The 27,982-nt window shown below is 29.8% G+C and overlaps 1 protein-coding gene across 1 annotated transcript; it reads left to right on the top strand.

The window, feature by feature from the left end:
- The first annotated feature begins 1,177 nt into the window (after positions 1-1,177).
- Positions 1,178-15,841, top strand: LOC127731678 (uncharacterized). The gene is made up of 7 exons (XM_052240459.1): positions 1,178-1,295; positions 2,694-3,032; positions 4,678-4,791; positions 5,622-5,859; positions 6,729-6,918; positions 11,011-11,165; positions 12,305-15,841. The coding sequence occupies exons 2-7, from the start codon at positions 2,776-2,778 to the stop codon at positions 12,512-12,514; spliced, it is 1,164 nt and encodes a 387-aa protein (XP_052096419.1). The 5' UTR covers positions 1,178-1,295; positions 2,694-2,775; the 3' UTR covers positions 12,515-15,841.
- Positions 15,842-27,982: the final 12,141 nt, after the last annotated feature.

Genomic DNA, 27,982 nt, shown 5'->3' with positions numbered 1-27,982 from the left:
GTTTCATGGTATTTAACATTGTGTATATGAGAACAGAAACTATTCAACTTTAATTAATTTTTCCATCCATAAAGGGGTATAACTCTAGAACGATTAAAGTGACAACACCAAAATTCTAATTTGTTCTGTGTTTTATGGTAATCTTGACTGTGTATAAGTTTTATAACATATGGTTGAGGCAAACTGAAGTTAGAGAACAGAAACTAAAAATTTAGCAATTTTTCCATTTATTAAGGGGTTTAACTCTAATACGGTTAAAGTGACGCCACCAAAATTCAAACTTGATCTGTGGTTTTGTGGTAATAAGTTTCATAGCAATTAGTTGAGGCAATTAAAAGTAGGGAAAGGAATCCAAATTTGGGACATACGACGATACGTATGTATGTACGTCTCAAAGTTGGTTTCCTTTTTATTACTTTAGTTTGCCTCAACTAAATGGACATACATATGTACAGACGGACAAGGATAAAACTTAATGCCCCCTCAGCTACAGTTGGGGCATAAAAATTGTCTAATATTTGGTCAGATATTCCGAAATACTTTCCAGACTGAACCAAATTTTGTCTTAATTGACTTACCCCATTATATATTAAAATGGATTAAAAAAAAAAAACATGCACATAAGTTGCCACATTTAAAAATTAGAAGATGTTATATAATTGCCAATGAGACAATTTATCCATGAGAGACCAAATTTATAAGTAAACAACAATATACCATTGTTCCTCCTTCGACAATGAGCAAAACCCATGCTGCATAGTGAGCTATAAAAGGCCCAAAAATAACAAATGTTAAACAATCAAACAAGGAATCTAACTGGCTGTTTAATGTGAATATAAATATAGTATACAGCAACAAACAGCAACCACTGAATTGAACATAAGAACAAAGTACAAATATTTTGTTCAAAAGTTGGAAAGTAAGACAAAGGGACCTAATTTATTCATGAACTACTATTAAAAGGATTTTCTTAGAAACTAGGTCCAAAATGCACAACTTTAAGAAATCAGGAAATTAAGTAGGTAAAATAGCAAAAAACAAAATACACTTCATATATCATAATTAACCGAAGAGGGTCTTGTTGAGGACTTATTGATATGCTTAACATACAAGTATGCAAGGCTTTACCTATGTAGTATATTCATTTCTTGTATCTTTAAACTAATTTTTTAGGCATCCCGATTTTCCAAGTGTAACAAGTGTACACATATAAAAACAAAATTAGCAGAAACAAGAAATAAAGTCGAAAGAGAAAAATTACTGAAGAAACGTGAAAAACATTTGAAACAGCAGAAGTAAGTAATTCTTTCCTGAATTGTAAGAATATAGATATAGCATTTATGAGTACCAGCAAAGTAAACTAATTTGACATTTGATGCATGAAAAATTAATAATGAAAATCCTGTCAATGTTGTTTACACTGAAATAAATGATTTGCTGTTTGAGAATACCAAATTTTAGCATATCGAGAAAATTGATAAATAAATTGATGTTTCCAAAAGTGTTATTTATTTTTTTAATAAAGGATTATCTTTATTGTCTTAATGTTTTCAGAAACATAATAAAAATGATAGGTTGCCAAGCTTGTTTTCAAGCTACAGTCATAATATGAGTAGAAGGTAAACTGAATGTTAGAATTCTGAAATATCATATCAGATGATAGCTCTTCAAAAACTACTCTAATAATATCAAAATAATAAATCAGATCTCTGTACATTTTTTTGATGTTATAACATAAAATATAAAAACAATTCTGAAGATTCCTTTATTAATAATACTTTTCCTGAGTAACCTCCTCTTAATATATGATAAGTTTGAAGAAAAACTTAATTCAACTAGAATTAGTCTTGGTTCGTAATTTAATAAGTGATTATAACCTTAGATCGCATTTATTTGTTCATTTAAAAGCAGTCTTTATTAGTAAGTTGCATTTCTGTCATGAAACTTGCTGACCTATATAGATTAATGGCATTTTGGTTTTTGATACTAACTTTATCAGCAAGAATATCAAGCAAGCCAAAAGTATATGCATCTTAACTGTATATTATTTGGATTGAGAATATGAAGTGAAATGAAATAGTTAGTAAAACTACTTAAGTGCCTATAAAACCTTGGGATAGTTGTTCGGTCATATGAATGAAGTTGCATGCATTTCATAGATAGAATGATGCGCACAGACTTGAGTATGTGATGTTGCTACACTGATATGGATGACATTATTGCCTAATATTTTCAAGTATCAAGTATGTCCATGATTCTAATAATATAGATTATCGTTGGTTATCTCAACGAGATTGATTTTCTCGCTTGAGACGGTACGGCGAAAGTGAGAAAAGCAATCAAGTTGAGGTAACCAATGATAATCTGTTTATTGCTATTTTACCTATGAAGACTTTGTTAATTTCCTTGACAACGGCACGAGTTCCCTTTGTTTCTAGCAAGAATTTTCATATCACTCGACTTCGTTTTCATATCACTGGACTCCACTGAGAAAGGATCAGAAAAGAAATTATCAGTCAGCAAGATCAAAAGGGAAAATGTTCAAATTGCCGATAAAATTAAAAATCTCCTCTAGACCTATTGTGTTCTGCTATTTTACAATCCAAAATGGAAGAAGAAACCCATACCTCCTTAATGTTCATACTCATCTGGCTAAAATGTATAATACTAGATGTATTTCTTTCTTTTTTTAGCGCAGAACGTAGAAAATACTACAAGCATGCACAGAAGGCAAAGAAAAGTCCAGATGCATATCTATCAATCATCATAGATGCGATGGACCAATCCAAAACCCAACTGCCACATTTCCTATATGCCAGCAAATTTACTAGTGCAATGTGGAAATTGAAGGTCCACTTGGTGGGATTGATAGTTCACGGTATAGGAATATATGGTTTTTTTGATGTTTTTGAATACCCTCATTCTGCCAATCTGACAATTTCCACATTGATCAACATTCTTGCCATGACAGAAGATCTACCCCCAACATTGTATCTTCAAATGGACAACTGTTACAGAGAAAACAAAAACAGGTAAGTTAACTAACCAAACCTTTTAACATTCAAATAAATATTAAAACGAATAACAGGAATCACCAGAAATATTAGACAATACAACAATGAACAAAACATCTTGACACTGTGAATTGGTGATATTTCATTATATAAAATCTACAAATTAATTCCTTTAAAACCTTTAATGTTCCCTATTACAGTCATAAATAACATATGGTCCTAAAATCAGATACAAAACAATTTTCTTTGAAATAATAAAAATGAAGACGTTGTTAATTTCTGCACGTGCGCCCTTAGTTTCTAGCGATAATTTCTCATATCACCAACGATAATCTATAATTATTACTGGCTTAAAAATGTTTCCCTATATAAAAAAATTTATGAGTTCATGATATTTGTCACAGGGCTTTAGCCCGAGGGGGCAAATTTTTGAAAAACAGGTATCACTTTAGTTACTTATATTTGGTTGTGTGTATTATTATTTACATAGTGTGCTAGTGACCTAAATAGGATATAAATGGGGTCAGTAAATTCATATGGGGTGAGAGCAAAGCTGGAATCCCAATATTGAATTTACTGACCCCATATATATCGTATTAGGTCACTAGCACACAATGTAATGAATTTAACTTACCAACTATCTTAACAGGTGTTATTTAGACTAGTGACCATTCCAAGTATTTAAGTCTACACTACCATTAGAAAAAAGAACCTACTTCCATTGGTCTATACAAAAACAAATGCCAATGGTAACAACTTGTTAGCTTTAAATGTGTTTTTATACGACCGCAAAAAAATTTTGCGGTCATATATTGGTACACAAATGTATTACTTTGGCGTCGTCGTCCGAAGACACATTGGTTTTCACACAATAACTTTAGTTTAAGTGAATGGATCTCTATGAAATTTTACCATAAGGTTAAATACCACAAAAGGAAGGTTGGGATTGATTTTGGGGGTTATGGTACCATCAGTTAAGGAAAAAGGGGCCAAAAATAAGCATTTTTGTAACTTCCAGACAATAACTTGTGTTTAAGTGTATGGATCTCTCTGAAATTATACCACAAGTTTCCATAACTCAAAGGGATGGTTAGGATTGGCTTTGGGGGTTATGGCTCAAACCGTTTAGGAATTAGGGGCAAAAAAGGGAAAAAAACAAGGGTTTCCTGGTTAATGGACAATTTAAAAGCAGTGTAAGGGAGGTAATCCAAAAACAAAATTGTACAATGTTGTACAATGTTGGATTACCTCCCTTATACTGCTTTTAAATTATCTATTAAGATTGGACCCCTGCGGTCGTTTCCAGCTGCCCTCAGCAAAGCATTTTATTTATGAATTTATTTCTATCATTCATCATCAATTTTTCTGTTTAAACCTTTAAGATATTTCCTCAACACTGCATTGTTTTTATAAAGGGACGTAACACCACTACTAACCGTGTATTGAAATAAGCCCCACCTAAAAACCTCAGGGGCCAGATTTGGAATATACACTGTCTCCAAGTGGTTGCTTTTAACCGATCATATTCCTAGAAATGTATGAGAGTTAAGATAATAGTGTTTATACCTACATCAAATATAAGCGAACAAGTGATGTTATCCTGAAATTGTTCAAATACATAAAGCTTGATTGTTGATACTTTAAACTTTTAATTTATTTGCAGATTTGTTCTTGGATTTATTACCCTGCTGGTTGAACTTGGTATTTTTACTAAAGTAAAGATGTCCTTCTTAATGGTTGGCCACACCCATGAAGATATTGACCAAGTATTCTCAAGGTACAAAAAATTATTTCTGTAGTTGCTTCTCTTTTAAGTACTTTAAACATAAGCAAAATTGAGAGGAAGACTTTTTATCCTTACCAAACACATTATTTTTACTCCAATCATCTCAGTAATAATTACTCTTATTTTAAATGCTAAGATGAAGAGCAAAAAAGTTTACAATACCAAATTTCAAGTTTTCACTTTGACTTAACCAAAAATCATACTCAACAGCTTATCACCATTGAGGCAAGCACTCTTGGTGTAATACAACTAAATCACAGTATGTCACATCCGGTTGCATACAAAAAACAGTAAAAAAAAGTATTTCCTTGAATTTGACAGTTGTAGGAAATTTATCCTACATTTCATAGCAGTAAAAAAATATTTGTCATAGACATATACCGTAGATGTTTCAAATCACCATTTTTTTTTATTTGGTGATTCTATAGAATATTTTGGAAACTTGAGGTCACATGATTACTAAAGCTTGTACACAGGAAGAAAAAGGGTGAAAATTTGATTGGCTAACTTCCAATGATGGTTATTTTCTTATATGCAATGAAACATTATGTGAATTTTTTTCAAAAGTAGATGAATGGATAAATCTTTACTCATGTCAAGTATTTCTTTATTTGAAACAAAGATAAATTTTCTACAATTTCTTGAAAAGTGCAAATTTAACAAAGACTAATAGGGGGAAATTAATGATGGTATTGCACCTCTTTTCACAAAGCAAACCAGGCTATTATTTGATTAAAGTATTTTTTAATTATTTTTGTATTCCTTAATTTTGTTTAAATTTGACAGTCCAGTCATAGTATTTAGTTACATTTTTTTAACAGATTTTCCTCCTGGTTGGGACGTAAAGCAATTCTCACACTTCCAAAACTAATGACTGGTTTTGAATGCTGCACAACACCATCACCAACTTCAGTGAGGACCTCACATGTATGGGATGTGGCAGGGTGGATAGGAAAATCCTTAAATAAGATTAGCAACCATTCTTATCCACATGTCTTCAAAGTAGAAAAGAGAGATGGACAGACCAAATTATTCTATAAAAAGTGGTCAACAGATAAAGTAAATTCTTAAGCAATCTCTATGTAACATTTTTTTGCATTGTCTAAAGATTTAAGTTACGTTTTAAAAACTGCAGTTGCAACTGTCCAATCCATCAAATGATAGCTACAACTCTTCCATTATAGTACTGATATCCCTTTAATATACATTCAGTATATAAGTTTGTGTTATAAACTCTTGAGTATATTAGCTTGTCTATTAATACAATCCAGAAATTACTATGTTACTCCAGCCATGCATAATATAACACTACATGCTTGGTATGTAAGTTACTATTTTTGGCTGTCATACAATTTTTGAAATATGTATGTTACTGTAACAGAGGTGATGGAATGACTAAGACATGATTAGCTAAAAGTGGAAGTCTTCCAAAAGGTGCTCTTATTCATAGCCTACTTCTTATCAGAGAAATGTTGAATGACAATTAATCACAAAGATTAGAAATGTATTTTGCTTTTGATTATCTTTATTAATATTTTTATTTCCCAGAAGGTGCTCTTTAATAATAATGCTTTTTTTTCTTAAGAAGGCAACAAAATTCTAATAGGAAACAGTTAGTTGAGTATCAGTTTGGTATTCCATACTCGGTGATACCTATAGCTAGTGATACTCAAGTAATCATTGACATCCCTTATTTAATATGAAATATGAAAACTTAATTGGTAATCTGGTCATAATTTTTTTTTTTGTCTCATTGACAATCATATCACATCTTCTTATTTATATACTAGACAGATGGACAGCCTTTGAGATGTTCCCTTGGTATCTTCTACCCCTTGTTTAGCACATAAGTATTTTTTCTTGGTTTAATATATAATTTTAAGGTCTATATATCAGACTTAAATTTTAATCAATAAATTTTTTTCAAGGTATGGCTTGAAACAACAGAACAACTTTTAATGAATATACCTACAGATGCACCACAGCCTGTTGTTCCAATTTTGACCAAACTAGATTTGAACAAGTTAAAGAATGACATACGCACATCCTTCTCCTATTTCAAACGAGACGAAGACAAGAAATGGTGGGAAGAATTTTTTGAAGAACTTAACAGTTTTGGTAAGTTATTTGGTAAATGTTGATTTTTTTTTAGTTTGTTCTTATGTTGATGCCTTTAAAACCAAATACATTTGTACAAATAGCAAACATGATGAACAAATTGTGTAAAATTGTCTTTAAAGGGCAATTACTCCTTAAGGGATCGATTGACAATTTTGGTCTTTTTAATAGACTATTTTCATATTACCAACTTTTGACTCGGGATTATATAATTTGTTGACTGGTTACCTTGTACATCATGGTACCAAGTCAGGTAAGAGCAAGCTAAAGAAGTAAAACCAAGCGATTAATCGGTACAATTTTGGGGGAAAACTACCTGCTTAACATTTTTTTTTCACTACAAAATCATCTGAAAACAATAAGCTTTCCCCTCAAATTACACCTATTATATGTTTGATTTTACTTATTTTGGTTGCTCTTACTTTACCGAGTACCATGATGTCCAAGGTAACCAGTCGACAAATTATATAATCCAGAGTCAAAAGTCGGTAATATGAAAATAGTCTATTCTTTTATTGATCTCGCTTTGCTGAACATTATTGCTGTTTACAGTTTATCTCTGTCTTTAATAATATTGAAGATAATTACCAAAAACTACAAAAGTTCCTCAATTACAAATTTAGAGGCAGCAATCCAACAGTTGGTTGTTTTTTTTGTCTGAAAATTTCAGGGTTGATCGAACTTAACCTATTGAACGTTTTAACAATTGTCTGATTTGCTCTAAATGCTTCAGTTTTTTAGATATTAGCCAAAATCTGCGTTTGATCCCAATGTTCTGTTTAACCATGTTGGCCATGTTTATCAATTGATCAAAACTTCGGATACAATTTATAAACTAGATACCATAAGGATCAATCAGTTAAAGTTTGGGTGAGGGGTCCAAGAAATGATTTTTCCAGAAATATGAACATCCCATATCAATTTTTTTTGTGTGAAATTTCTTAGATATGTATTTTTTCAATCATTAATAACAAAGAAGTAAATAATATGCTTTTTGTTCTAAAAAAAAAAGAGAATAAAAAGCTGTGCCATGAGCGCATGATACGCCCGTCAGGTTTTCATATCAGAAATATATAAAAATTGAAAGGGAGCTTACATCAAAAGATATAAACAATTCACCAAAGTTTCATGAGAACTGCTGAAAGCATTTTTGAGTTATTGTCCAAAAAAAGGAAAATTCCCCTTTATTCTAATAAATAAAACCCCATAACTCAGAAACGTAAATCTAAAATTTATAAAGAATGAAAGGGAGTTCACATCAATAGATATAAACAATTCACCAAAGTTTTATGCAAATACCATATAAGTTTTCTTCACCAATTTTATTTTTTTACAGTCATATAAATAAAAAAAAATCAGGTTGAGAAAAATTTTAATATATATTTGACATATTGCATATTGTATCTAAAAAACTATAAACTTAACGGTAACCATGAAAACTTAAGATTGAGCAATGATCCATAAAAATTAGGTATTAATCAGATGATAATTGCCAGACAGACATATATACCTTACAATCATTCTATACATTGATAAACAGCTACACCATGAGTGCATGATATGCCCATATCTATTTTAAAGAATAAAGTTCAATAACTTCTCAATGTGATATCAGAAATTTATGAAAAACTAAAGGGAAATTATCTTAATAGATATAAAGCAGTCACCAAAGATATTTTCTGAAAACTGGAAAACCACCCCTTTTTATGAATAAAATCCCATAATGTGGAAATGTTAAATTAAAAATTTATAAAAATCGAAAGGAAGTTTATGTCTGTTGTGACTGTGACTTTGTCTTCATGTACGTGATACGCAAAACAGTGTTTACGTTGTTTCCCGTATTTTGACGTTGTGTGATAGTGACGTGAGAGGAGATAGATGTGTTGTCGAATGAAGATGATAGCTCAAATGTTTTTAAACTGTAGGAGATTATGTCGTGTGTTTTTCTATTTCATGTAACGTCTGTCTAATACATACAGTGAATAAATTGTGTTATTTTCATCAAAACTGCTGAAAGCATTTTTCAGTAATTGTCCGAAAACTGAAAAAAATCCCCTGTTTGTTAAAAAAATAAAACTTCATAACTCGGAAACTTTAAATCTAAAATTTATAAAAATCAAAAGGGGGCTCATTTCAATAGATATACACAATTCACCAAAGTTTCTTGCAAATTGGGGAAAGTGTTTTTGAGTTTTTGTCAGAAAACTGGAAAATAACCCTTTTTAATGAATAAACCCTTATAACTGGGAAACTCAAATTCTAAAATGATATAAAAAAAAAAGGGAGCTGAGACACTTCAATAAATATAAACAATTCACCGAAGTTTCATGCAGATTGGTAAAAGCTTTCTGTAACAGAAGTGGCAGGCTTGACAAAAAATTGTGAAAAAAAAACAAATAAAAGATAAAAATCAAAATTAAACAATTCCATTTAGAACATTATAATAGTTACAGTATCCCTGTTCCATAGTAAAAAAAAGCTGGACCAAACCCACCTGCAAAATTTTTAATAATTTGTCAATCAAAATATAATATAAAGTATGGGTCACTGGACTTTTTTTCTCGCTACAGGTTGTGCTAAATGTCAGATTTTGTATATATTATTCATAGAAAATCCAATTTGTGTGATCCAATGAAAACTACACCATAGAATATTAAGATAAATGTGAGAAGATAGCTCTAATAACAATGCTTTCATATAAGAAAAAGAAAAAAAGTGGGCCACCAGACTTGTTATCTTGTTACATCTTAAAATAGGTAAAATCACAACACTTTCCATTATAAAAAATACTTTATCTAAGTTATCTCCCCTTATGTGGCAAAGTTGAAAAAAATGGATCAAACAAAAATATTGTGTTTTTCAGAAAATACAGCAGTAAACATGATTAAACACACAATTTGCTTTATTAACATGAAAAGTCTAACATATGAATTACATACTACTCTAAAAACTAGCACATTTCTTTAAAGACCTAGACCAAAATCCAAGATGAAGGAAACACCCCAGCCACATTAAGGATGTATTCTTCTGACGTTTCAGTCTCGTTGAAATCTTGTTCTGGAATTATTTCCAAAACATGTGATACAAGAGGAAAATATCAATGAATTTTAAAAATATTATAATCAAACATAACTGATTTTAAATTTTACGACCAATCAAGTTAGTCTTTTTAGCCAAAATTTTGAGAAAATGGGTGAGGGGTACAAAAAATGATTTTTACAAGAATCATGTACATCCCATATCATTTTTGTCTTCAAATTTCTTAGATATGTATTTTTTCAATCATTTATAACAAAGAAGTTAAAATGATATGCATTTTGTTCTTAAAACTGAGAAAAATCACAAATTTCCAAAATTGACAGCATGGTAAATTTGACACAAAAAAGCATCAAAATATGATAAAACTTTCTTATATTAACACCTACCTATAGTTTTTTTTAAGTTAAATTTATTCAGATTGGTCCAATCAATCTTTATTGAAAGTATGAAAAAAAGTTTAATTGTGGAACTGTGATTTTTTTCACGATAATAGCCCAAAAATAGGTAAAAATTGATGAAAAATGGGAAAATCATCAAAATTGGGTATTTTCAAAGGGCCGTAGCAAAAAAAGAATTGCACCACCATATGATTTTTTTCTTCACCAATTATTTTTTTACAGTCATATAAACCAAAAAATCAGGTTAAGAAAAAAAGTTTAATTCTAGAAATTTTGGGCTCCTCAGAGGTGTACATCCTTAATATGGGAAATTACACTAAATTTTATTGTATCCATGACATCATGAATTCGATGACAAATTGCTTGTGTACTTTGAAAAAAAACTATCACTGACTGTATATTTCTTTTGTTTTATTGTAATTTTGATACATGTAGAATAATTTCCTTATTTTGAAGGCCTCAAATGAATAAAAGAAAAAGAAAAGAATTGTTAACAATGTTTGCTTTCCTTTTTTTCTGTTTCTTTTTTGTCATTTAATGATATATCCTTTCTTTTCAATTCAATTTGCAACCATAAAATTTATGCTTATGCTTAGGCCTAGCTTTAAATATAACACAATAATAGTTAATAATTATTAAATCTTTATCTTTACAGAGTCAACATCAGAAACTTCAGAAACTCCTTGGCCACTTCAACAGTTGATCACAAATGCAAAGAAAAGAGACCATGAAATCATCATAGAACAACAACAACAAGATGACGACAACGAAGTGACAGATTTATCAGATGAAGATGAACCTATACCTCCAGTAAATAATAATTTTATCAGTTAGAATGAAAAATGAAATGTCACTGTATGAAGCAATCCTTTTGTAAAATGTGTCTAATGCATTTTTTATGAAATAATTTTTTATCATTGGCTTACATTTAAGGTATTATAGTGATCTTCAATATTGACTTGGCTTGGTGAATTAAAAAAATGTTCCAATTATCAGAATATAATCTAAAACAAATCAATGTTTACCTCAAAACATTATTAATTTTTAATGTTGAATTGAGAATTTAAGGCATTCATAAGTAAGCAAATAATCTTCTGTTGTAAAGTTTTCATATGTATAATAAGGTTTTTCCTTTATGTTTCTGTGCTAAAAAAATTGATAAACTTTCACTTTGTACATTTTTTAAAGCTTTATACTGTTGTATAATTTTCAAAGTAATGCATTACAAAATGATTATATTAACTGTTCTTTAGTGGAAGAGTTGCAACTGTCAATTGGGGAATTAACTTTTGCTAGTATCTGTTTTACTGGCCTCACTTCAAATTAACAATTATATTGCATTTGAAACCATCAATTACACAATTGACAGTCATGTGGTAACTCTTTTTCCAACTACAGAACTGTTTTTCCTTAACCGAACATTCATGTTATAGTCAAAATGTCACAATGTTGGTGTAAAAGGAGTTCCTTTGAGAAATCACATGATCAACTATACACGAGTGCATCTTTAATGCTATAAAAATATGCTTGTTTATTCACTATCTGTCTATTACATATCTTTAAAATAAAATGTGTTCTAGGTCAGTGAAAATGGATGTCACACTAAACTCCAAAACATATAAATGAACTAAAATTAAAAAAAAAGACTTACAAAAGCCAGAGGCTCCAGACAGGGGTAAAAATACAGCTTATAGAAAGAGGTACCTACTTTAAAACAGAGTTAACTCTCTGTGTTGAAGATGGTACTTTGACCTATAATGGTTTTCTTTTACAAATTGTGACTTGGATGGAGATTTGTCTCATTGGCACTCATACCACATCTAATCTTATATCTATTAACTCTTGCATATCTTTGTTATCATAAATAGCTTATAATACAGTTAATTTAAAATGAGATTGGCCATCATTTTATTGGTTAGGAAAGTATATTGTTTATTTCTTTATTTCAGATCATTGTTGGAACTAAGAAAACCAGTACCTTGAAAAGTAATGGTTCTGTGACTGTTGGGGAAATGGTTCTGCTGAATTTACAAGAATTTTGCAATGAATGGCCACAGGTTGCACAAGTGGTGGAGATTGAGGAAGCAAACAGTACTTGCACTATCCACTGGTATAAGGTGCAAAATCAACCAACTGGAAGCCATGTTCTAAGCCTGTAAGAGGGAAAAAAGGGAAGAGAGAACCGTGGATAGTGCAAGTGGATATTACTTCAATTATTTATGGAAATTTTGAGCTAACTAAAGGAGGATATTTACCTAAACACATAAAGGAATTTTGTACATCTTTTGAAAATTAAATTTAAGGCTGTTCGCTGATCTTGGTTTTTTTTTGTCAGATATTCTGAATCCTCTGCTTTTATCCATGTAGTCTATAAAAAAAATGGCCAATAACTTCTACTTTTCTTTTCATAATCTTATTACACATAGTTTGAAAGCCACTTATGAAAATCTTATATAATCCATGTCATTTTTATCATACTTTTGAGAGAAATAAGGTGCATATGTTAAATGTATAAAAAGGTGAAGAGAGAATTGTCTCATTTTTCCTGCATTTTTAATTCTGAAATTAATGCACTAGCATTTTATAAGTCTTTTAAAAAACTTGTCATTTTGAAACAGATTGGTGAACATCCTTATGAATGAAATTCAATAAACCACAGCCTCATTATAGCCATATTTTAAAATGTTTTATCAAATGAATTAGACTTACTGGTATAATTTTTTTTCTCTCAATTTTTGCATAATGGTATAAATATCTTAAGAAAATGTTTCTTCACAAATCCATGCAGCTATTCACCTAACCATAACTGGTATTTTATCTAAGGGTCATTTATTTTGTTTTTGAAAATACTTTCTTTGAAAGAAATAAAACCACTTTGGAACAAATCATTGAAAATTTGTAAGCTTTTTGAAGTTCCAATAACCTGGAATATGAAGTCTAACCAAATTTTAAAGCAGTTGATAGAATTTGCAAAAAATATGTCTTAAAAGGTTTCACTAAAAAAAATTAAAAAGGAGAGATAATAAAGTTACATTGATCGATTGTTGTTTGCTTTACATAACTAAGTTACTTACCTATGAATTACGATAGTATGTTGAAAAATCACATGGGGAGTTAGTTAATTTATAAATAGCCTGGGATTTTGGCTCATTGCTTGACGGGCGGAATACAACGACAGGGTTTCCTCAATTTGATGTTAGAATAGGATAGCATCATTTCTTGACCAGTGGAGAGATATATTTATATTGCCACGCATTTATGGAAAATTATTTTTATTTTCATATGAAATGCATATTTTGAATAATTTAGTAAATCAAGTTATTGATTAAAATCGTGAATCACCATTTTATTAACAATGTGATCATATATTTGTTGTTCATAGAACATGCACATGCGCAGTAATTCAGTCCTGTTCAGCACAGATAGTTGGTCACATAGATTGTATTACACCTGACCCTAACTAGATTGGGTAGAATGCCAGGCTATAAATATTACTAGCGGCAGTTAAAGAATTTTTTTTTTAAACCAAGAAAGTTGACAAAATCAATTGTTTTGTAGCCACTCATAACTGGATTTTAACCATATTTAACACTGGATGTTACAAATTTGTTTCCAACATAAATCTGAGTGTTTCCTTGGGTCTAGAAATAATGGCAGTTAACTAGAAGTAACATCATAAAAAGTAAATACATAATTTCTGTTTTAGACAATATCTGTCTTTTTCTTTATACTGCAACTAAAAACTGTTTAAAAGAAGACATCAACATTCTGCAAAAGCCTTATAGATAAAAAAAAAGTTAAAAATCAAACAAGGCTTTATACAGTAAATATTAATATGCTCAATGCAATCTGACTATACAAATTAAACTGTTGCAATATAAATCGAAATAAAGATTACAGGCAATTAATTTGTTTTTAATAATCAGGTTGGTAAAATAGTGTCATTCCAGGAATGTTTGTGAATATTGTTCAGAGTACATTTTTATATTTTAATAAGCTCTCATATTGTATAGTATTAGCTTGAAAGATAGTGTAGAATATAATTTGTCACTTATTACATGTATAATTTGCACAAGTGCAAAATAATTGAATATTGCTTGCTAACTTTTTCTTTACATTCAGTGGAAAATATTTTGTTGCTATACAATAATCTTTAATCCTAATAGGGAAGTCTGTCAATTTTCTAAGTTTGTTATCATTGTTAATCAGTAGTTACATGACAACTAATATTTAAATAGCTGTTCCATAAGTTGTATATATATCAAATATGTATTAAGGAATCAGGTGAATGCTTTGCTTGAAATATGTCTATTTTATTTATATTTACTGCCTTCAATTTGATATAATTACATAAGATGTATGTTTCATTATAGTACGTAATTCTGATTGGCTTACAGCAATCTCTCATCCACCTTCATTTCAAAATTAATTGTCACATTCATGATGACACATGCTTTTACAATAAAGTGCACAGGTAAATAAAAGAAAAACTTGATAGTAATTGTGTTTTCATGATCGAAGCGAAAAAATGTCATTTAAACAATTGAGTGCTTCTTTTGGTGATTTCATGGGGTTGTAAAAGCATTGACCGTGCACACATTTTTAGAATACAATATATCAACGCTTTTACATCCCAAAGAATTTACTAAAAGAAGCATTCAATTCTTAATAATTACATTACATGTTTGTTTCATTATATTACGTTATTTTGATTTACTAACAGCAATCTTGTGTCCTTCTGAAATTGACATTCATTACACAATGATATTTAACATTCAAGATGACACGGAAAATGAAATAAAAACTTGATAGAAATCGTGTTTTCATGATCCTTGCTAAAAAATGTAATTATAAGTATTGAATGCTTCTTTTTGTAATTTTATAGGGTTGTAATAGCGTTGACCGTGTGCACATTTTTAGAATGAAGCGCTTCCGTGATTCATACAAAATGTACTTTGGTCAATACTTTTACACCCCAATGAATTTACAAAAAGAAGCATTTAATTTTTAAATGCAAATAACATTTTTTTAAATGGAATACTTGACTACAGAAGGTGGACAACTCTTTTTTAATAACACCTTTGAAGTAGATTCCTTGTACTTCATTCAAATGATCAAGTTGAAGTACTCAAATAGCAGACATTGCATGATTAATGAAACTCTATCCTTGCTTCTAGGAAAAGGCTTTTTATGAATAGACTTTTACACAGAATGTGTCAGGTTAAGGGGAGATAATGAGCAACAACAAGAAAATGTAATTGTTAATGTTATTATTGGCAATTTTTCAATATTGCAAGTCTGTATTTTCAATGCACATTAATCATTTAAAGAGATGTAGCAAAAAAATATATTAATCAACATTGTAAAAATATTTGTTTGAATACATTCATTGTCATTTCTTTTTCATGTTCTTATTATTTTAAAACTGAATCAGCATGTAATTTAGAAAAAACTATTATAAGCAATTTATGGGTAAAAAATTGAAAAAGAAAGTTGTTTTCTAATGCTCTATTATGTCAAATTGAATTTATATATGAATAGATTTAAAAGGTGTAATTTTGAAGCAAAACACATTTTCAAATTTATTCCATAAATATGTTTAACAAATTATGTGGTATTTCTCTCATTTTTTAAAGTATACAGATTCAGAAATTTTATAATTCATAGTTTAATTTCATTTTATTAGTGCAACAAATTGCTGGGTTTCAATTCCATAATTAAGGATCTGAGACAGTGTGTTATAAAAGCATCATTTGATATAAAGTGTAATTTTTATACGACCGCAAAAAATTTTTGCGGTCGTATATTGGTATCACTTCGGCGGCGTCATCGTCCGTAGACACCTAGTTTTCGCACAATAACTTTAGTTTAAGTGAATGGATCTCTATGAAATTTAAATACAAGGTTTGAAACCATAAAAGGAAGGTTGGGATTGATTTTGTGGGTTATGGTCCCAACAGATATTAGGAATTAGGGGTCTAAAAAGGGGTCCAAATAAGCATTTTTCTAGTTTCCAGACAATAACTTGTGTGTAAGTGTATGGATCTTTCTGAAATTGTACCACAAGGTTCCATATCAAAAAAGGAAAGTTGGGATTGATTTTGGGGGTTATGGCCCTAACTCTTTAGGAATTAGGGGCCAAAAAGGGGCCAAAAACAATACTTTTCTAATACTTTGTATAAATTGCTTATTTGTTGACCAATTTCAATGGGGTTTTATTCTTGAATTCTTCGGGTTCTTTAATATGCTGAAAATGACCATGTATTAAGTTTTTGGATTTTGGGCCCCGTTTTTAAATTGGTCCACATTGAGGTCCAAAGGGTCCAAAATTAAACTTTGTTTGATTTCATCAAAAATTGAATTATAGGGGTTCTTTGATATGCCGAATCTAACCTTAAATTTAGATTTTTAATTTTTGGTCCCGTTTTCAAATTGGTCTACATTAAGGTCCAAAGGGTCCAAAATGAAACTTAGTTTGATTTTAACAAAAATTGAATTCTTTGGGTTCTTTGATATGCTGAATCTAAACATGATTTTAGATTTTTGACTATGGGCCCAGTTTTCAAGTTGGTCCAAATCAGGGTCCAAAATTAAACTTTGTTTGATTTCAACAAAAATTGAATATATGGGGTTCTTTGATATGCTGAATCTAACCATGTATTAAGTTTTTGGATTTTGGGCCCCATTTTTAAATTGGTCCACATTGAGGTCCAAAGGGTCCAAAATTAAACTTTGTTTGATTTCATCAAAAATTGAGTTATTGGGGTTCTTTGATATGCCGAATCTAACCTTAAATTTAGATTTTTAATTTTTGGTCCCGTTTTTCAAATTGGTCTACATTAAGGTCCAAAGGGTCCAATATTAAACTTAGTTTGATTTTAACAAAAAATGAATTCTTGGGGTTCTTTGATATGCTGAATCTAAACATGTATTTAGATTTTTTATTATGGGCCCAGTTTTCAATTTGGTCCAAATCGGGGTCCAAAATTAAATTTTATTTTGATTTCAACAAAAATTGAATATATGGGGTTGTTTGATATGCTGAATCTAACCATGTATTTAGTTTTTATATAAACAATTCACCAAAGTTTCATGAGAACTGTTGAAAGCATTTATGAGTTATTGTCAGAAAACTGGGAAATCCCCCTTTTTTTATGAATAAAACCCCATAACTCGGAAACTATGTTTCTTAAATTTATAAAAAACAAAAGGGAGCTCACATCAATAGATGTAGACAATTCACTAAAGTTTTATGCAAATTGGTTAAAGCGTTTTTGAGTTTATATCCGACATGTTGACGACAGATGGACAGACGGATGGACAACAGTATACCATAATACTTCCCGTACACTGGAGTATAAAAATGCATATGACATGGAATTACTTTAATGAAATGATGAATAAGGGATAAAAACTACATATTATGTTGGTTTTTTTTAATTTAAAAAGAAATTGCCTAGTTCACTAAGTGCTTTACCATTATGAATTTATAACAACTGTATAAGTTTTAAAGTTGATGGATTTGGCCATTCATATTTTGAAATGTATTGTTTTCTTCAATTACATTGGTTTTGCATATAGTAAATAACCTATTTCCTTTGTCTACATTGCAATGTCTGCCTGTTTCTATATTGATACTGTGAACAGAATTTGATTTAACATATGTAAATAAGTATTAACATCAATTATAACAGTATAAGTAATTTTATCAACTGTATTCTTACAAGTTAGTGTGTTAATCATTTGAAACAGTTGTTAATTGAAAAAAATGTTGAATGGAATTAGATATGCCAATTTTATTAATGGTATTACTTTTAATATAAAATGAAATCTTCAAAAGTGTTGTTTTCCATCATTTCTGTTATATATAATTTAATATGTAGCCAGCAAAATATTCAATTTATTCTTGATTTGGAGAATATTTGGATAAACAATATGATACTTACTATAGAAATAAGGTAATTATAAGCATTTTACACTGTTATTAACAGATTAAATTAAATTTAAAAAAATCTTTGACCAAAAAAAATTGATAATGGAAATGGGGAATATGTCAAAGAGACAACAATCCGACCAAAGAGCAGACAACAGCCGAAGGCCACAAATGGGTCTTCAACGCAGAGAGAAAATCCCGCACCCGGAGACAGTTTTATAATGACAAATGATTCTGTGATCATTTGTATAAATAGAAATGATTGTTACTATCATTCAAAATCCTTGCAGCTACAAGGTGTATGAAATTTTACACACTACTATGGTGAGCCCCCATGTCCCTTTGCACTAGGGTTGCATGGTTAAGCAGTCATGCTAATGGAAAATGACTGTGAGAAAAGTTCAACATATTTTCATATAGACCTATCAGCATCTTTTGTAATTTATTTAAATCTTTGTCTGATGCAAATAGGTCACTAGCATCTGACATTGATATGCATCAAAAGTGTTTTCCAATTAAAATGGTCATATTCAAAATATAAAGGTCAGTTGAATTTTTCTCAACTCAAAGCAGTTATAGTGCACAGGATATCTCGTGTGAAGAGTGATGAGTTTAAATAGTGGAAAAAGCATGCAAATATATAAAAAAAACTATCTACACAAGAGATATACAACTACTGCCTATCTTGTTATTATGTTATATACACCATAGCATTATAACAGAGGAAAATTAATGAGTCATGGGCAATGTATAGTGTGATGATGCAAAAGATTTAGCAAAGCATTAACAACAAAGATTAGTGCAACACACAGCATGCTAATAAAAGATCACATGAAAGTAAAAAAATTGAGAAAGACTTCTATTTGAATCTTCCTGTTTGATGAAGTAAACAAAATACACAGGTTAGGCAGATTCAAATGAAAGTCTTTGATAAATATCAACTAAACACAACTAAATGTTCTGCAACATTCCTAAATTGATCCCTGATGGCTTCCAACTTGATTATGGCCAAACAGCTTCCTTCGACAGCATCTCTACTCAGTACTCAGCATTTACATTCATATATTTGGAAAGTGCACAGTATCTATTTTTTTTTTTCATCAAATAAATGCAGTGCACAAATCTTCCCATTATAATTTGTTTTCTTCAATAGAATGTTCTGTGCCGCGCACAACACATTCCATTGGAAAATGATCTTTGTTTTAAATAGTATTTTTCAATAGAATGTTCTGTGCCGCGCACAACACATTCCATTGGAAAATGATCTTTGTTTTAAAAGTATTTTTCAATAGAATGTTCTGTGCCGCGCACAACACTTTCTATAATAATATAATCTTTTTTAAAAGTCAATAGAATGTCCATTGGAAAATGATCTTTGTTTTAAATAGTATTTTTCAATGGAATACTCTGTGCTGCGCACAACACTTTCCATAACAAAAAGACTTATTCAAAGCACAGAATTATCACAATACATTAATCTGCTGGGCAATTCATATAAGCACCAACATCACCTGAAAAAAAAATACTGGCTTGATCAACTAAAATGGTCAGAGAAGCATATAAAAAAATGAAACAACTATGATAATGCAGAACGAACAGGCTTGATGCATACTTTTTATTGAAAAAGATCAGCACTGGGAATTATATAAAATTCCATAATTAATAATAATTCCAACTTTATATAATAGGCTGTTATATGTACATCTTTAAATTGTGAATATATGTACAATATCTTTTACTAAGGCCAGAGACATATACTTGTATTATATGTCTGTTCTTAGGCTTATGATGACTTTTCAATACTGTAACAGTTTATTTTTTACTGAAGTATAATAATCAATTATTGCAAACCAAATGAAAGTTTTCCACAGTGCCATCTCTATCTTAACCAGGTATTTAAACTTTTGCAAGTTCACCTGTCCTATTGAATAAATACAATAGCTATTGTTCTTTGTGTAGTTTATTCTCTGGGACCTTTAAAGTTCTTCTAAGAGAAATCTATCATTCATTGATTAAATTACCTGAGTAAAAAAATGATCTTATATGTAGACAAAAATACTTTTTTTATACTCATTAACTGCGTGTGATGATGTAGTTATTCAATATTAATAATATATTTTCATTCAGTTTAATATAAACATTGATTCAATCATAAAAAGTTGATTTCTGACAAAACTTTCAACATTGTTCCTTTTAAAAAAAAGATTGTTTGACATGAATAAGAACTTGAAAATAATGATGTTTCAAATTAAGATCTTCTTAAATGTATTCTATAACTAAACAAAAAAATATCAAATTTCAATAGGAACATTAATAAAACTTTTGTTAGAAATTAACTTTTTATGATTGAATCAATGTTTATATTAAACTGAATGAAAATATATTATTAATATTGAATAACTACATCATCACATGCAATTAATGAGTATAAAAAAAGTATTTTTGTCTATATATAAGATTTTTTTTTTACTCAGGTAATTTAATCAATGAATGATAGATTTCTCTTAGAAGAAATTTAAAGGTCCCAGAGAATAAACTACACAAAGAACAATAGCTATTGTATTTATTCAATAGGACAGGTGAACTTGCAAAAGTTTAAATACCTGGTTAAGATAGAGATGGCACTGTGGAAAACTTTCATTGGGTTCGCAATAACATGATTTATAAAGTAAACCAAACTGTTTAAACGTATTAAATATTTATTAAATAAGAATAACAAAAAGGTTCATTTATTGACCATTAACACAGTTTAAGATTTTTTTCATTGTAATCAGAATGTAATCAAAAAGTAATCAGGATTACAGGGTATTTTGAAAAGTAATTGAATAAATTAAATTACATGTAATCAGATTTTTGGCTGAATAATGATTACAATGATTACTTGAAAAATTGTAATCAATTACAGCTGATTAACGATTACAATTACAATTACCCCAAGTCTGTTAGTCTGTAAGGAAACTAAACGTGTTAAATGATTAAAGTGTCATTAGCTGCCAGATTCATGCTAATAAAATAGAGATTTATACTCTAAAATTTTTATTTCTTGAGTATTTTAAGTTTTTTCTATAGGCAACAATGTATAATGCATGGAATCATTATAAAGTATCAGCATCTCCTGTTTATCATGGTATTGTATGCCATTCACATATTAAATGTCTAATTAACCATCATCACAAGTTGCATCACACCTAAATATTTCTAATGAGAATGTGACACAAATATAAATAGAGACAAGTTCTAGTTTTGGATTTCATATCATAGATAAAACTATATTGTAAATTGTTTTATTGTTTTATAAGTAAAAAGATTTTGGTGGAAGAACTCAATCAGTCAATGAAAAAATCTTCCAACTGCTTTAACTGTTGCAGATGACAATCTTTTCAATATTTGATCTGTGTACAAAGGGTCCACAACTGTGGCAGCAGGGTCCACAACTGTGGCAGCAAGATGGGTTACTTGCATACAAATTTTCAGTCCAATAAACCAACAAACAAGCATATATCTTAATATTTGAGAATTTTATTCACATTTTTTTTCTTAATTTCAGCTGCCTTCCTGATTGCTTATTTAGTCCTACAGTTCCTGATAGGAAAGCCCATGTACTTCATGGAGTTAGTAATGGGTCAATTCTCTGGTTTAGGACCAACAGGGGTTTGGAAAATGAACCCAAGTGCTAAAGGTAATAGTGTTTTTGTAGTAGTATTTGTTAATTGATATTTCATGGTTTGAAGAAAAAAATCATTGGTTTATTATTTGTTTAATTTATAATTAGTGTTTCAATCTTTGAAGTTTGAGATGATGATGGAGAGACATTTTTAAGATATGTGATGTTTGAAAGAAATAAAAATAGGGTTTTAATCCACCTACAAAAAACGTTTCATTGTGGAATTTGGCAACCTAGAATTTTTTTTTTTATTTTGATCTTATTTTGCCTAATGGTATTAAACACTTATATTGTTTTTCCACATCTGATGAGAAAAGTTTGCTGGTACATGTAATATTGAAGTATATCTGAAATACATTTACAACTTTGAGAAAACTATAGGTGTAGAATTTTATACAAAATAATTTTATGCAGGTTTAATGTATTGTAAATGATGAATTTTGTACAAAGATTTATTACATAATACAAAATATTTTTAATTTCTTCATGTTATAAAATAATTTATTTCGTATTAAATATAAATAACACAAATGTATTAACTTTGCAGGTATTGGTATATCTATGGCTCTAATATCGTTAGTAGTCGCAATCTACTACCACGTGATCATGGCCTACATGTATACACTGAATATAAATCTTATACAAATGTATTAACTTTGCAGGTATTGGTATATCTATGGCTCTAATATCCTTAGTAGTTGCAATCTACTATAATGTGATCATGGCCTATACACTGATCTACTTCTTCTCCTCCATGCAGAAAACTCTACCCTGGACTGTTTGTGAAGATGTAAGTATGGTCTAGACTAGGGATTTGGAACAATTTCAAGATGGACATTATAAAAATGAGGAAACAGTTATTATTCAAAATTTTGCTCAATTTTCCATATACTGTGGATTCATTATTATTTGTTGGATACCAATTTTCGTGGGTTTTGTGGGTACAGGTGAACCACGAATATAAATGTACAACGAATTACACATTTTCTATAGGCTTTGTAAGCAGAGGTTTGCAAAATCACGAAATCAAATATCAACAAAAATGCAAGTTTCCCTCAATCCACCCTAATTGATACCCAAGAAAATAAATGAATCCACAGATTGAAATGAATTGTGGTATGATGATTGCCAATGAGACATAAAAGCTTTTTTGTCATTATGGGAATTTTCGAGAAGTAACTAAACTTGACTAAAATTCAGTTAGTTTCAAGTATATACATGATATATGCACTCGAGTCTCATAAAACATAATGGCCTTTTTCTGAACATTTGACTAAAATGAATGCCTGAAGCTGACCTAAAGCTGCCATTTTGAGCATTTATACAAAACACTGCTTACTAGGGACATACTAATCAATTCATTTTGGTTATTGATGGTATGAAAAATATTACAACATGTGAATTTGCAATATTGTGTAACTGTATATAGCAGGCATGTTTTGCGCTAAAATGTCAAAACCTTATTTAGTTATTTTTTCTAAGATATATTTAAAAAAACTGTTCAGATCCCATTGCCAGAACCATATATGTTCTAAACTGCCATGATAAGTCCACCATAAATTTTGACAGGGATTGTTAAACCACTTGGCTCAAAGAGTTTCAGCCAAGTACTCATATAAAAATAAGTAGATGAAGTATGATTGCCAATGAGACAACTATCCACCATATAAATAAGTATAATGTGGATATATGCAATTAAAGGTCACCCGACAGTCTTAAAAAATGAGAAAAAAATACTTTATAGTCGACTATGAAATCACCATGAAACATTTTATAAAACAATTAAATGAGAACTAAAACCGGGTTTATAGATATCAATTCATATACATTGGTGTCTTCTTCTAAATAAAAGTTATTCATGTAATATTTGCCACTGGATGTTTAATTATTATCACAATTGTCTTTTAATATATAGCCATTCTTGTAACAAGACCTAGATGTAGTTAACCTTCCAATGTTTGTATTGTAGGAATGGTTACCATTAGGATGTGTGGAGCAGTCGACACAGAGATTAGACTATTGATCTATGAACATTACACAATTATTGACTGATAACAAAGCGTGTAGATGTTTTTTGAACGGTACAGATTCTATATTGTCTGACCAGGGATTTAACGGTACTAATGTCACATACCAAGGAGATGTCCCAGTACCTGTAGCACAGCTGTATTTTAAGTAGGTCATAGTATTCAAGGTCATAAATTTTATGGAAGGATGTTTGTTAAGTTTATAAATTTTACAGTAGTATATATAAAATCTGCTTTTTAAAAATGAAATCAGGTTAAAAAATTGACACGTCTTTCGGCCTGAAACTTTATTTTTGTAAAGAAAGATATAATTATATACTGTGGATTCTTTAATTTTCGTGGGTACCAATAGTCCATTTGCCAATTACCGATTTGATTCTGTTATTACACACTTTTTAAACAAATTACTTCCCTTTGTTAATCGTCGACTGGTTCCATACCGGACAAAATTGGCATTTACCAATGCAAAGCATGATGAATTGAAAGTGATGTATCGTCGGTTTAACTAATTTTTTTTTTTTTTATAATTTTTATTATTTTCAAGAATTACAACAAATACAACACATCAAACATACATACAGTAATATTAGCAATACATTTGAATATCTATTTATTTATAACAATAAACATTGTTGAAAATTCAGTTTTATATTTATATGAAAAGAGAACATAAATACGGAAGAAAAGATAATTTTAGTTAAATATTTATGTACCACTATGTGGCACATGAGAAGGCTAAAGTATTTTATGAAAAAGGAAGAAGTTAAAATATCCTGTAAGATTTTCAGTACATAATAAGTTGTGCTATTAGATACAATAATATATTATGTTTGTTTTGACAATAATTGTCTGTAAATAATAAGTGACAAATTGAATTATAAAAATAATTCTTTAAATGCATTCCACATGGTATCAAAGTGCTCTTGTCTCTTATTTTTGACTGCCATTATTTTTTCTAAATTGTACATATATTTTAGCTTTTCTTTAATGGCACTGAGTGAAAGATCTTTTGAAAAACATCTACTGTTGTATATATATTGTTTCATGTATAGAAAAATCAAATTATATGGGTCACCTTTTCGAACTTTTGATATATCTCCAAAAATAAAATTTAACTTATTCAACGGCAGGCTTACCCCACCAGATAAAAACCAATAATCAATATCTTGTAAAAAATTTTGGATAATCTCACAATTCCACAGAATATGTTCAACAGTTTCATCTTCTAATTTACAAAAAGTACATAAAGGGTTATCAATAAGTTTGATTTTACATAAAAATTTATTTGTGGCAAGAATTCTGTGGTTGATTCTGTACTGAAGCCACTGTAGTTTAGTATTGACAGTGACTGTAAAAGGTAGTTTGAATATATGTTTCCAAATGAGATCTTCACCTAATATTTCACCCCACTTCAGTTGTCCTGTTGGGGTCACATTGTTACTAATGAGTATTTTGTACATATCTTTAGAACCTTTCTACTTTTAAAAAAGACTTGTAGGCAAGCTGGAATAAATGGACAACATAACTTATATGAATCTTTTTTGTAATTATTTGCTGCTTTTTTGATAGCTGAAATAACACTCATGTAATTCAAAAAATTTACATTGATATCATAACATTGCTGTAACAATTCTAATGAAATAAAAAATCCATTTTCATCTATTACATCATTTACATATTGTAAACCATGATTAAACCAATGTTGGTAAAAAACAGGTTTATTACAAACTCTAATCATATTGTTAAACCAAATAGGACTTGATAAAAAATATTCATAGTCCATATTCCTTTCTTTATCAATTATCATTTCCCATGCTCTGAATACATCTTTCCAAAAACTGTTTTTGATATATAAACTAACTTGTTTGATATACTGAACACCACAGTTAAAAAGTTTATTTTTATCAATATCAGACATCAGAATACTTTGCCACTTATTATCTCTCTGAAAAATCCTTCTTATCCATGATGATTTGAGTGCCATAGTAAAACTATAAAGATCTATCATTTTTAATCCTCCCTCCAAATATTCTTTAATCAATATGTCCTTCTTCACTCTATGTATAGGAGAGTTCCATACAAATGTATAAAAAATGTTATTAATTTTTTGGAATACACTGTCTGAAGGATTAGGCAAAGAAATAATAAGGTGGTTTAAAATAGGTAAAACAAGAGTTTTTATCACAGTTATTCTACCTATTATTGTAAGGTTTCTTTTTGACCACTGTTTTATTATATTCTTAATCTGTATAATTTTATCATTATAGTTGATATTGACAATATTTTCTAAGTCCACATCAAAATTTATACCAAGTAGTTTAAAAGTTGTCTCCCCCCATGAAAGGTTAACATCAGGACATAAAATTTCCTTGCTATACTTTTTACTTCCAAACCAAATTACTTGTGTTTTTGCAAAATTTATATTTAAACCAGATATTTTTGCAAACCAGTCCAATTCAGATAAAGATTCATATAAAGATTTTTCACTACCATCTAAAATCAATGAAGTGTCATCGGCAAACTGTGACAACTTATGCTCAACTTGAGTAACTTCAATACCACAAATTTCCTTATTTCCTCTTATCTTGAGTGCAAGAATCTCAGCACATAGGATGAAAAGATAAGGTGAAAGCGGATCGCCTTGTCGGCAGCCCCGACCTATGTTAAAAAATTCAGAAAGGTTACCCCCTTGTATAACTGCAGACTTTATATTATTATAAAACACTTTTATCCAGTTGATAATTGATTCCCCAAAATTAAAGAACTTTAAAACATTTAGCAAGAAATCCCAAGAAATAGAATCAAAAGCCTTTTCGAAATCAATTAACAACAAGAGCCCAGGTATTTCATGGTCTTCTGTGTATTGCATGATATCATATAAAAGCCTTATATTTTCTCCTATATACCTCCCACTAATAAAACCAGTCTGATCTAAATTAATAAGTTTGTCAAGGACACTCTTAAATCTGTTTGCAATTACTGCTGACCCAATTTTATAGGCAGTGTTTAAAAGTGAAATAGGACGCCACTTTTTCAAAAAATGACGAGGTTTATTTCCTTTTGGAAGACAAGTAATAATTCCTTGCTTTTGTGTTACTGACAATTCTCCCTGTTCTGAACCATAATTTAAAGATTCAACCACAAAAAACTGCAGATCTTTCCAAAAAAATTTGAAAAATTCAGTTGAAAATCCATCAGAGCCAGGAGTTTTATTATTTTTCATATTTTTTAATGCCTGTCCAGCCTCTTTGACTGTGATTCTACCCTCCAAGCTCTCCTTCTCATCACTAGAAAGTATTGGAACATTTACATTTTTAAGATCTTCTTGACAAAATTGGCATTTACCAATGCAAAGCATGATGAATTGAAAGTGATGTATCGTCGGTTTAACTAATTTTTCATTAAAAAAAAATTCTGATGTCAAAAGTATTTAGCTGAACAACAAATTAATGTAATCATAAGATTTTAAAAACCTTAAAGATTACTCACATTACGCACAGGTAAATTTGCTCTTTCTGCTGGCTCTCCATTGTAAATAAAAATTAATGTCCCTCATAAGGGAGACAACTAAAAAAGGGATCTTTAATTACAGGGTCAATTACGGGAATTGGCAAGTAGCCTATTTACGTGGGTATTTTATTTCATGATTTTACCAATGTCTGTGTTCAAGGCAATAGAACATTTGTACATGTAATCGTTAAGCATTTAATTTCCTGGTTCACCTATTCCAACAAAACGCAGAAAATTAATATCTTACAAATAAAAAGGAATCTACAGTAACAGTTGTCTTTTGTACAACTGCAACAATCCAAATAGTTTAAATATGAAATGGATGTTATCTGTAAGATAAATACCACCCCTATTCTAAGAACAATTTCTTTTTCAGTAAAACTGTAATAAACAAGGCTGATGATTTCTACCCAGACACAGGAAATCCACAATGGAAGTTAGCACTCTGTCTGCTGTTGTCGTGGATTGTTGTTGTTCTCTGTTTAGTAAGGGG

The sequence above is a fragment of the Mytilus californianus genome, unplaced genomic scaffold (genome assembly GCF_021869535.1).
Source record: "Mytilus californianus isolate M0D057914Y unplaced genomic scaffold, xbMytCali1.0.p SCAF_20, whole genome shotgun sequence".
Lineage (NCBI taxonomy): Eukaryota > Metazoa > Mollusca > Bivalvia > Mytilida > Mytilidae > Mytilus > Mytilus californianus.
This window is presented reverse-complemented; position numbering and strand designations above follow the sequence as displayed.

Bases quoted from the DNA above. Each gene is read 5' to 3' on its own strand.
- LOC127731678 (XM_052240459.1), top strand. From the start codon at position 2,776: ATGGACCAATCCAAAACCCAACTGCCACATTTCCTATATGCCAGCAAA. The intron at 3,033-4,677 runs GTAAGTTAACTA...ATTTATTTGCAG, and splicing joins TACAGAGAAAACAAAAACAG to ATTTGTTCTTGGATTTATTA. The intron at 6,919-11,010 runs GTAAGTTATTTG...TTATCTTTACAG, and splicing joins TGAAGAACTTAACAGTTTTG to AGTCAACATCAGAAACTTCA.